Consider the following 11,267-nt stretch of genomic DNA (forward strand, 5'->3'; position numbering starts at 1 on the left):
ATGCTTCCATGTGGCCCCATGCAGGGTGTGGGGCTGGAGAAGAGGATGACATGGGCAGAGTGGCCCCATGAGGAATGGCTGCTGCAGGCCACACGCCGTTTTCCCATTAGTGAGTGTTTAGTTCAGCGTTTTAAATAATTGTGTCCTCGGAATGATATTTAAAATCCATTTGGGAGGCAATGAGGCGGGAAAGTGCCTGTGCCATTGTGATGACGCTGCGCAGGCCGTGCCACACATGCATATTACAAACTCGTTACAGGCTCGTTTCCACGCATGCTGCTCCCTCCCCACACAACCTCATTCTGAGGCTTGGAATGCATCTCCCCCACCATGGCTGCAGTGCTTGGCCCTATGGAGACATTTATTTGACAAAACAGACATGGTGTCCTCTGGGACGAGAGATAAGGCACAGCCAGGTCATGGCAGTTGGTTACAGTCTGAGAGAATAGAGGTGAGTGGGGCGTGCCTGGTGATGGGACTGTTGTTCAGGTGTCCTGGCCTTCACCTGTGCTCACTTTCTGACCAGCCCTTGGACTTGTGTCACTGCAGATTCCAGACCCTGAAGCCCCAAGGTTTTTCAGCTGCTGGGCTCTGGGCACTGTTGGAGGAGTTATGTCAGCTATCCTAGGCTGGCTCTGAAGCTGAGGACAAGCCTGAGCTCTTGGATGTCCATGGGAGATGCATGAGCCAGAGGGACCAGGTGTGAGGGAGCCAATGAAGCAGCAGCAGTGTCAGCAGTGGTTCTGTGGCAGCTGGTTAGTGGCTGGTTGGGAGAGCAGCCTTGCTGCTCTTTCTGTTCCTCTCTGGCTGCTGTGTGGGCACCCTCTGCTGTCCTCTCAAACCATGCAAGATTGAAATCCTGTGTGGGAGGACAAGGCTCTTAGTACCACTTTATCCTTGTCCTGTTGGCCTTGGTGGCATGAGCAGTATTTAGTCTTTATCCTCTTCTTCCTGATCATGTTCAGGCCCTCCTAGCCAGGGTCCCAGCTGTGGTTTTTCTCTGTGCTACCTTGTGACCAAACATTAGTGGGGTGAGGGTGAAAGCCCCAGGTGTACTTAAGGACATATTGGGTTCTGTTGCTTCTGTCTCTTTGCTCAGTGACCTGGCTGGCTGCTTTTCTGGATGGGAAATGGATAGCTATGACATCTTTTTCTCTGCCTGCAGCTGAGGGCCCTCAGTGTCCTCAATGTCTCTGTGGACTTTCCTACTTGGCAACTGTGGGTGCTGGGCTTGGAGGTGCTGAAGGTGGCTGATTGTGTTTTGTGGGTTTGGGGGGTTTGTTTTGTTTTGTTTTGGGTTTTTTTGTCTTTTTTTTTTTTTTTGGGTGGGTTTTTGTTTGTAACTTTGGGTTGGTTGGCTTGCCTAAAGTGGTTTGAGGGATTTTTTTTTTTTTTTTTTTTTTTTGCTGTTAGCCATGGGCGTGGGAGAAAATGTCCAAGGGTAGCTGGTGCAGTCAGGAACATGGAGCCCCAGGTCTGTGAAATGCTGAGTGTGAAGATGTTGCCTGCCCTTGGCCAGCAGTGGGTCATGGGCTGAGGCACAGCTGCAGTCAGGGCATTCCTCCCAGGGGCCTTTCCTGGTCTTGGGTGCACGAATAGTGCTGAGCATGAGGGGTTAGTTAGGCATTCTATTCCCATGATAGCATTGGTTTCAGTGGTAGGAACAGCAGAAGTTTTAAAGACAGGTTGGAGAGGAACTAGGAGTTCTTAGTTTCTCCTTTTCCTCATGTCTTAGGGAATCCAGACTTCCTGTACTCAAAGTTCCCCAAGTCAGGGCTATTGCACTGAGCCCCTCACCAGGCTGGAGGAGACTCTGTGAAGCTTGAATGTGGATTCCATGGAGGAGCTGGAGGTACAGGCACTGCATCCTTCAGGAAAGCAATGTGCTCCCAGTCCAGCACCAGTGGGATGCTGCAGGTGCTCACTGGCACAGAACAGCTGTGCTGTGGCAATGGGAATGTTTGGCATCATCCCAGTCTGGTTCATGGGACCCTCTTCAGCTTCAAGGTTCTTACATAATTGTTTTCTCTGCTCTGGAAACAGCTGTCAAAAGGAACACAAGCAGAGTCTGGCTCCCTGTTTGACCAGCACCTCCAGCCACACCACAAAGAACTTGATCAAAATTTGGGACCAGTGTGACAGGATAATCTGTGTTGTACAAGCTGCTTTTCTCAGGGCTACCTCTCTGCCCTTCTGTATCCTGCCCAGCCCTGTGGGCAGCCAACCTTGCTGCCCCAGGGAAGGGGCTGATTCCCAGAGCAGTGTGTGGTACTTGTGAGGGTCTTTTGGTCCCTGTGGAGTTGCCTGTGGGGAACTGGAAGTGCCCTGTCCTTAGTCTCTTATGACTTCAGACACTGAGTCTGATCCAGGCCTTTCCCAAGCTCCCCCTCACCCACCTGCCTCCCTGCCATGGTTGACCCCACCTTGCTCTGCCTCTTTCTCAGTGGGAGCGCCCTGTGGAGCAGGAGCTCTCTGCAGAGCAAACAAGCACAAGGAGAGGGTTCCAGGCTGCCTGCCACTCCTCTCCTTTGCCTAGTCTGTGCTGGTGATTGCACCTAGCAGCTGAAAATAAGCTCTTGGAAGAAGGGGAGGTGGTGATGAGGAGCTGCCAAGCCAGGCTATTTATACTGGGTGATTCAGGCCTGTGCCCGAGTCCAGCCAGATGCAGGGGAGCTGGAACCCAGGAGCAACCTGCAAAGGACAAACCCTTGAACGAGAGGCTCTTTGCTGCGATAGCTCGTTCACTGTGCAGCTCAGATTTCTCAGGTTAGTTACCTGTGATGGACTGCACCTTCCCTCCCCGCTCTGCCACGCGTTTGCTGCAGCCGGACCAGCGGAAGTATTCTCACAACGTGAGGTCCCAAGACCACCACGGTGAGCACAGCCAGAGCACAGAGAGCTGGGGGTACCAGCACAGCCGCCTGGAGCCACTGGAGTGCCGAGATCTGCTGGTCCAGAACGCACTCTTCACTGGAGACCTGGACATGGTGCAGAAGTACTTCACCAAGAGCGCAGCCATCAATCTCATCATTGAGACCAGGGGCGATGTGCTGCGCTGGACTAGCACTAAACGTGGTGGGTATGCAAGACTGGGACGTGGGGGGGATAGTATGTGCCCAGGATGGGGCCCAAAGATAGGGCTCAGGCACCCAAGAAAAATGTTGAAAGGAATGTCTGGTGGTGGAAGAAGGACTTGGGAAGAACAGCTTTTGTGTGAGGAAGGAGGTTTCCAAGGCTGTAGAACAAATAGTAGCAGGCTTGTTGAAGGTGGCATGAGGCAGGTCTACTGGAAAATAATGAGAATAGAGCCCTTGGAAGAGTTGCTGGAGAAACACATTCTCAGGACTGTCCTGTTAGAGATTGCTGGGGTGGATGTGAAATATGTGGGAGGTGGGGAGAGTGCATGGGTGAAAAGGCATCAGAATGCTGTTCTGTTCCATGGGATGGATTTGACAAGGGGGGCAGAAATCCAGTCTACCAGAAAGATGGTGGAAGTAAACTTTCCTGAGTGACAGGAGGTAGGAGCTGATCATCCTTGGTGTTTCCTTCCATCTGTACATCTCACTGTACCTTGTCCAGGCACATCCTGGGGCTACCACACATGCTTCCACACTCTCTGGTCCCTTTTACTTGCCTTCTTGTCAATGTCACCTGTGAGCTTCTCAGTAGACACTGCAGCTGGTGTGTTCAAGGGAGAGGTGTGCTGAGCAGCCTGGATGTGCCCTTGTTCTTGCTGCTGTCAGTTAGTGATGTGGTGCAGGCAGACTCCCAGAATTTAAGAGTGTCAGGTGTGGAAGGGCTTTAACTGTACCACCCTCCTCTACAGAAGGCTGGTGGCAAAAGCCACCCATACCAGAATGGAAGAGCTGTTGATGAGACTGCTTTCCCAGAGGAGCAGGCTGATTGTCCCGGTGCTTAGTCAGATGACAGTGTTTTGTGGGGATCCACTCCAGCAAGAGACAAATAGGGTGTGTGGGCTTGCAGATGCATGTGCTGCTACTTGTGAGTGGTGAAGATTATTTACTGAATTGCAAGCTTTGTACAACCCGGGTTTTGAACTGTTACAGTCTACTTAGGAATGAAATCACTAAAAGTATTGCCCTTTGTGTAACTGAGACCATTTGTCAGTAAAATATGAACTGGGTGTTGTAACTCCTGTCTTATGCTAGGCTGGCAGACACTGGAACAGCCAGTCTCTCTGCTTGTAAAGGTTTGTGCCCCAGAGAAAATGGAACAGACAGTGTAAAACAACCTCATGCAGAAATTTCTCTTATCAACAAAGTTTCAAGACATGAAAACCCCAACTGAACAAGATCATTCATCAAACACAGAGCAAAAATGTGCTGCCAAATTTATCAGATAAGGGTACAGAACAAAAACCAAAACAAACCTTCATGCTCCACGAGGCTTGCCTCTGTATCTCACTGATCGTGCAGGGACAGGTTCTTAGAACTGACTCAGTGACCTTAACAGTAGGTTCTAGTGACCTTGTCTTTCCCAAATCACCCCTCTTGGTATTTTAAGGTGCCCAGAAGAAGTGTAAACTGTCTGGTGTCACTGACACTTACTCACACAGCTTTCTGCCTCCCTGGTGTGTGACTGGGAACCTCAAGCTCTCATGGGACACCTGCTTATATCCTTGGGGAAATAGAGGGTCCCATCAGGTGAGAACATCTGCCAGGGGCTTCCCTTTCTTTACCCTTTTGCAGGCTTTTGCTTTGTCATTTTAGCTAGACAAGGTGAAGTCTGCACAGACAGAGCAAACCAGATACTGTCAGCATAGAACTTGCTCATTTATTTTCATTACTGAGTAGAGTTCCCTGTCTTACACTCTGCTCTGGTCCCCTGGTAATTGTTGCTTGGTGGTCTGTTGGGGTCACTTAACTGGTGTTTAGCTGCAGGATCTGAGTAGTTCCATGACACAAAATTACACTGAACACTACTAGCCTTCCACACAGTTTGACACCTTCTCTGGATCGTGTGGTGTGAACAATATGTACACAGTGCTAATGCCATGTGAGCAACACATGCTCTTCTGTGACCAAGGTGGGTGGGTTGGCTGTATGCAGCCAAGTGGTGCCAGAGGAAAACACCATCTCAGGTGACAGGACTGCAGTGAGCAACTCTGAGTCAGGGGAGAGTGTCTGAGGACTGAAAGAAAACACTAAAGCTATGCAGGGGCTCTGTGCAAGGCTGGATATCAAGAAAAAGGAGGAAGCAGGGAGGGTCTAAAGGACAATTACCTCTAGTTTTCCCCATCCTTGTGCCTATTTCTACCACTCCTTAGGCTTTGATTAAAAAGAGATGTCCTGTAGCTTGTTTAAAAACCTCCCTAGTGCTAATGGCTCAGGTGCAACTGGTAAGTGGGTGTGCAGTGCTGGAGACGTGTGGAGCCAAGAGGTGAGCAAAGGCATGGGAGATGTGTGTGGAGCTGCTGGGGTCATGCTGTTGTGGTCTGGACAGCACTGGGCAACAAAGTGCTGAGTAGGCATGAAACAATTTCCCATTCTGTTGTTTTAGTGATGTCCCATCCCTGTTTCTACCCTTCAAGCTCCCCTGCCCTGCCTGAGGATTTTCCCTTCACAGCGGGGCACTGCAGAGGTACTGCTGCCTGAGCAGGGAGCCTTTATTGGCCTCTTGGCCCCAGCATTTGATCACAAGGTTTCCCAGAATAGAACAGCTGAGACATGAGCCATGCCCAGCCTGGGCCAAAGAGAGGGGTGTGATGTGTTCCCCCTCCCTGTGGAACACCCTGGGCTGGCAGGCAGAGTCTCAGCCCAAACACAGGCTGCTGGTGGGGCTGTGCCTCAGAGCCTGGCTGGGGTGCACAGCAGGTCCTGTCCTGGTCTCTGAGAAGGGTCTGGTTGTTTGTTATGGGCAGCATCACAGGTGGAAGAGATGAGAGCCAGGAGCCCATCCGCACACAGCAGGCGGTTGGCCCTGCCCAGGTGTTCTGGCAGGCCCTGCTGGCTGGGGATCGGGAGACTGTAGCCGAGATCCTCACAGCACCTCAGAACAACCTGAGCCCCAGTGCTGTGTTTGACACCAGCGACCCGGAAGAATGGAAGAACTACCGCTTCAACCCCCGCCGGCTGAGTATGTGGGAGCAGTGGGGCTTGGCTGTGGTGTGTGCTGTGGGGCATAGCTGTTGCTGGGGTTAGGTGTTATGGGTGCTCCTTGGGTTACAGAAGAGTGGGAATGGGAGCCGAGAGCATGGGGATGTGGTCAGGTTTTCCTGTGATCCTTGTGGAAGAGGGTTCATGTTTCTGAGAGCACAGGGTGCATCCAGGAAACCTGGCCCCTCTCACAGGTATTGTCTTAGGTGCTTGAGAACTGCTCTCTGTGCAGCCTGCACTGGGCTGCCAGGTCCCACTGCAGGTTGTGCCAGATTGTCACAACATGAGCTAGGTCTTTGAGATGGTTTAGTTTGAACCTGGCCCTGGAAAACACAGATGACCACATACTGCTTCTGCAAGAAAGAGCTGAGAGGGTGTAGTGTGGAACATGCCATGCAGTCTGGGATGTCCTCCAGCTCAGTCTGGGTAGGCAGCAAGAAGCACAGTTTAAGGAGCTTTTTTCCTGTAGCATCTGCAGGCTGTTAGCCAGCAGACTGCACCAGCTCAGCGATGGTTTGTGCTGGGTCAGCATCTTTGAGAGCTGGCACATTTCAGTCCCTTGCTCTCTCCTAGGCCCTAGATGTCCATCTCTGCTGTAGCTTGTTGTCTGCACCCTGCTCAGGGCTTGTTTGCGTCCCCTGTGTGTATGGCAGCTGGCTCTGATGCTTCTCTTACTGCCCAGTTCCTTATGTTTGGGGTGCTTCACACATGGTGTTTAGCCCAACCACCTCACTGCTATTAGCCCTGCTGGTGCCCCAGACCCTTCGCTTGCTGCACTCCTGACAACAGAAACCCCATGTATGTACCTGAGCCACAGGTGAAGGGCACACTGCACAGAACAGCCTCTGCCGTGGGCTCCTGCTCCCTGGAGCTCCCTGTCTGCACTGCTGTGTGGCCTGAGAGCCTTCCATGGATCTCTGCCTTTGGTAGGCCAGTCCAAACACAGGGACCTTGCAGGGAAGGGACTTGAAGTCCCTGGAGGGGAAACACAAGTGTCTCAGGCGGGATGTACATCAGGTGCTTCAAGGAAAAGGGCAATTCTTTGTGCACTGTGGCTGGATGTGGCTCCCTGACCCCTCTTCCCCCGCAGGACTGTGGTCGCTGAGCTATGAGCAGGAGCTCACCACGCCGCTGCACATCACGGCCAGCCGGGGCTACACGGACTGCCTGCGGCTCCTGCTGCTCCGCGGCGCTGCTGTCAACTTTGCTCCGGGGGGCAAGACAGCCCTGCATGAGGCTTGTGCCTGCGCCAGCACCGACTGTGTGCGCCTGCTGCTCGGCTCCGGAGCTGATCCTGAGGCTGTCTCTGAGGATGGCTACAGGCCCCTGCACCTCTGCAAGAGCTCAGACTCCATCGAGTGAGTTCTGTTCGGGGGAGTGCAGCCAGCCTCCCTCTCCCTCAAGCCTAATCCCCTGTCGGAGGGGTCCCTGAAGATGGTTTGATGGGTGCAGAATGGGGGTGGCCTTGGTGCCTGTTCCTGGGCCAGGATCACCTCTGAGGTCAAACAGATGACTGCAAGCTCGTGTCCTTAGCAGATGCAGCTGAGCCAGGTGCTGCTGTCTGGTCTGCCCACCAGCAACATGGAGCCAGTGGTCACACTGCAATGTTCAGGGCATTCCTGAGCAGATCCACTGCATATGTGAGCAGGCATCAGGTGTGACAACACTTCAAGAGATCTGTGTGTGGAGTTAGCTGAAATTAGGGTGACAATATCTCTAATCACTAGTCATCCTGGCTTAAAACCACTGCTCCAGGGCATGAGGAGCAGGGATTTTTGGACTCTGGGGAAAAGCTGTGGGATGGTACAGATGTGGGGGCTGGGAGGTAGGATGGGAGGTGGAGATGAGAAATGGTCACCAAGTCACCTTGGTCCACTCAGGTGTGTCCGGCAGCTGCTGCAGCATGGTGCCAGTGCAAACAGTCAGACGGAGGAGGAGAATGACACAGCACTGCACGTGGCATCACGGCACGGCCTGGCAGAGCATGTCCAGCTGCTTCTGCGCCACGGGGCTGAACTGGAGGTAAAGAACAAGGAGGGGCAAACGCCCCTGAATGCTGCCTGTGCTCAGCACCACCAGCCCCAGGACATGGACCGCTACTACCGGGTCTGTCAGCTGCTGGTGGAGAGCGGTGCCAGCATCAACGCTGCGGATCGGGACCAGCAGCACCCACTTCACCTGGCCTGCAAGAATGCCAATGCTCAAATTGCAGAGTTACTGCTGGCCCGGGGTGCCAATGTCAATGTCATGAACTATGGTGGCAACACGGCCCTGCACAACATCCTGCAAGTAGCTGCCTACAAGCTGGAGCATCGCCCGGAGCTCGTGGTGCGAGCACTGCTCAACCATGGAGCCGTCCGCATCTGGCCAGGCTCCCTCCTCAAGGTGCGGGTCTCCAGCGGAGCTGGGAGTGTGGTGGGAGAGGAAGGTTGTGAACAACATCAGGGCCCCAGTGAGCCCTCCTGTCACAGCAAGGCTTGTTCCATGGCAGCCTGTTTGCTGTCCTGCCCTGCTCTGCCCAGGGCCTGGGAAGGGAGAGCTGGCATTATGGGAGAACTGGTATGGGATGGTATCCCTGATGTTTTCTCCTGGTGTGTTTTCCTGTAGGACTCTCCTTCGTCTGTCTGCTAAGCTATGTGGACAGTACTCACCCAGTTTCCATAATCACTCGCTCTGAAAAGTGGTTGGTCCTTTTTCTTTGGAGACAGTTTCTTCTCGGGGCACACCCTCCAGCTCCTGCTGTCTCTGCAAGACACCAGCAGACAAAGGGTTAATTTCCTGTCTTAATTCCTGAGCAGTGCAATAATTACCCAGCCCGGAGATCAGCAGATTGCTCTCCCCTTTGGGAAAATACAGGAAAATCAACAATTAACACTAATTAATCTCCTATTAACGCCAGATAATGAGGATCACTGGTACAGCCAGAATAGACTCTGACAGCTACTGCTGGCCTGGGCCATGGGGAGTGGCAGCCTGAAGCCGGGGAAATCTGCCTATGTGTGGCTTTGCTTGAGTAGGGTGTGCTCCAAAGGCTGCACTGTTGCTAGCTACGTGGCATTGGTGTGTCACCTGCACCTATGCGAATGTGGGATGCACCAGACATGTACAACTATGTGTGAAGTCTTCTGGGGCTTTGTGCAGCCCTTGACATGGGCACAGCATGGACATGGACACAGGTACAGATGTCTCTGCAGCCCTGCACCGAACAGGCACAATCCTGCACCCCTGAGACCCTGGTGCATCCCTCAACAGAGGTAGAATGTGCTGTGCTCTGGCTGATCACAGAATGAGTGCCAGTCCCTGCCCCGAATGGCTCATGGTCTAACTACCAAAATGTGAAGTAAGGAACCTGGTGTAAAGCAGAGTGTTGGTGTTCATGAGCTACTTGCAGCAGTGAAGCCAATGGAGATCATCATCACAGCCATGTATGATGGTCCCTGTGTCTGAGGAGAAGCTGTGGGGACCCGGTTGTGCTGAAGGCAGCCATGCCATGCAGGTTGGGTGATGGCTCAGTCACCCTCTTTGCAAGGAGGGATGCTCTGGTGCTTCATACCTGCAGTGGTTTTTCTCTCGTGGGGCAGCATGCGGGACAGACAGGAATTCACCAGATTTACCATATCTGGGTTTGAGCAGTATTTTACTCACCTCAGAGTGGGGCTTGCAGGACCTTGTCCAATGATGGTGATCACCTGCTCTTTCCCTGGCCAGGTGCTGCGGTACTGCCACACCTGCCCCCGTGTCATCGAGGCCCTGGTGAACAGCTACACCCATGTGTGCGTCTCTGAGGACTGGGTGGAAGCAGTTCCAGTAGAGGTTGTACAGGTGAGGGAACAAATGCCTACAGCTGGCTGAAGAGCACAAGTCCACGTTCTGATGGGTTGCCGGGGGCATCTGGGCCTGGAGGGGGTTGGGCAGTGTGGGGTTGCCAGACACAGGGAGGGTGCTGTTGGGGACAGGGAGGATGCTCCATAGTGAGGCAAATGGATGTCTGGTTCTACGTCTGGTCCCAGGATGATATCTTCAGCTTTGTGTGCCTCTGGTCCTTTCTTCTCTCTGTAGAAATACCCATGTTTCTACCAGTCACTTTTCTCCCTGGGGCACAGACCTCGCTCCTTGCAGCACCTGGCTCGCTGCACTCTCAGGACCATCCTGGAGGGCCGGCTGCTTCTGGTCCTGTCCCAGCTACACCTGCCAAGTGCCCTGCACCAGTTCCTGCTGCTCGGCTTTGAGGACATTCTCTACTAGGGGTTGTGGTTCCAGTCCTGCTGTGTCTTTCAGTGTAGATGTTCCATCCCTGCCAATGCAGTCTGTGCTTTGCCCTCACCCCCTTCCCCTCAGCCCACTCCTACCTGGCCACATTAGCCCCCTGTGCCAAGCCTGTTGTTGTGTCCCAGTCCCAGCCAGCCTTGTGCTCTGCCTCATGCACCTGTTTTGGAGCATTCTGTTTGTCCATACTAATCAGCACGGACTCCAGACTAAGAAAAGGAGGCATGGGGATTAGGGCATTTTGTGGTACAAGGAGCAAAGACACTGTATGGATCACAGGCTTAGTAGTAGCATAGAAACATAGATGTTTCCCTATCCCAAATCCAAATACTCTAGCCTGTACTAGGCAACTCTGGTACCCTAAATGTTTGGTGTAATCCTGTCTTTAGTCAAGTTGTTTACGGTCTGTACTGAAAGGTATTTGGAATAAATCCTGGTCTTTATACCTACCTGAGCATGACTTCTACATTTCCTTGAAGACTGTCCTGATAGAGCTCACCTGACATGTCATGGGTGGTGGCATATGCACTCAGACCTGTGCACCCACCTGCTTCTCAGAGGGAAATGTGTGGTAGGTGTTCCAATCAAATCCCTTTCATGAAGGTACAATGTCTGGGTTACCTGGCTCAGGAGCTTGGGGCAGGATGGCAGTGCCTGTGCAACACTGGGGATGTCACTGCTGGGTGAGCAGGAATGTGCCCTGAAAATGCTGCTCCCCTGGGCAGAGAGCAGCCAGCACCTGCAGAGCACTGTGTGGGTTCACACTGTGGCCTGGGCTGTAACATGCTCTCGACAAGGTAAAGGGAAAAGTTTGGTCCTGTGACTTCAAGACACAGTTGTAAAGAAGGGAAGCGCTATCCATCCTTTAAAGATCTGCTGTAAGCA

General features: G+C 52.9%; 1 protein-coding gene across 2 annotated transcripts; it reads left to right on the top strand.

Annotated features, from left to right (window-relative positions):
- Positions 1 to 2,472: 2,472 nt before the first annotated feature.
- ASB10 (ankyrin repeat and SOCS box containing 10) lies at positions 2,473 to 10,836 on the top strand. Of its 2 annotated transcripts, none has more exons than XM_032125975.1 (5): positions 2,473 to 3,075; positions 7,207 to 7,474; positions 7,997 to 8,501; positions 9,825 to 9,938; positions 10,176 to 10,836. In XM_032125975.1, exons 1-5 carry the CDS (start codon positions 2,781 to 2,783, stop codon positions 10,359 to 10,361), a joined length of 1,368 nt encoding a protein of 455 aa, XP_031981866.1. In that variant the 5' UTR covers positions 2,473 to 2,780; the 3' UTR covers positions 10,362 to 10,836. The 2 variants fall into 2 exon arrangements, with proteins under 2 accessions (XP_031981866.1, XP_031981953.1); XM_032126062.1 differs by lacking the exon at positions 2,473 to 3,075 and adding an exon at positions 5,819 to 6,096.
- Positions 10,837 to 11,267: the final 431 nt, after the last annotated feature.

The sequence above is a fragment of the Corvus moneduloides genome, chromosome 1 (genome assembly GCF_009650955.1).
Source record: "Corvus moneduloides isolate bCorMon1 chromosome 1, bCorMon1.pri, whole genome shotgun sequence".
Taxonomy (NCBI): Eukaryota; Metazoa; Chordata; class Aves; order Passeriformes; family Corvidae; genus Corvus; species Corvus moneduloides.

Excerpts from the sequence above, each read along its gene's own strand:
- ASB10 (XM_032125975.1), top strand. The coding sequence starts at position 2,781 with ATGGACTGCACCTTCCCTCCCCGCTCTGCCACGCGTTTGCTGCAGCCG. Across the intron at positions 3,076-7,206 it reads CTGGACTAGCACTAAACGTG|GACTGTGGTCGCTGAGCTAT; the intron begins GTGGGTATGCAA and ends CTTCCCCCGCAG. Across the intron at positions 7,475-7,996 it reads AAGAGCTCAGACTCCATCGA|GTGTGTCCGGCAGCTGCTGC; the intron begins GTGAGTTCTGTT and ends TGGTCCACTCAG.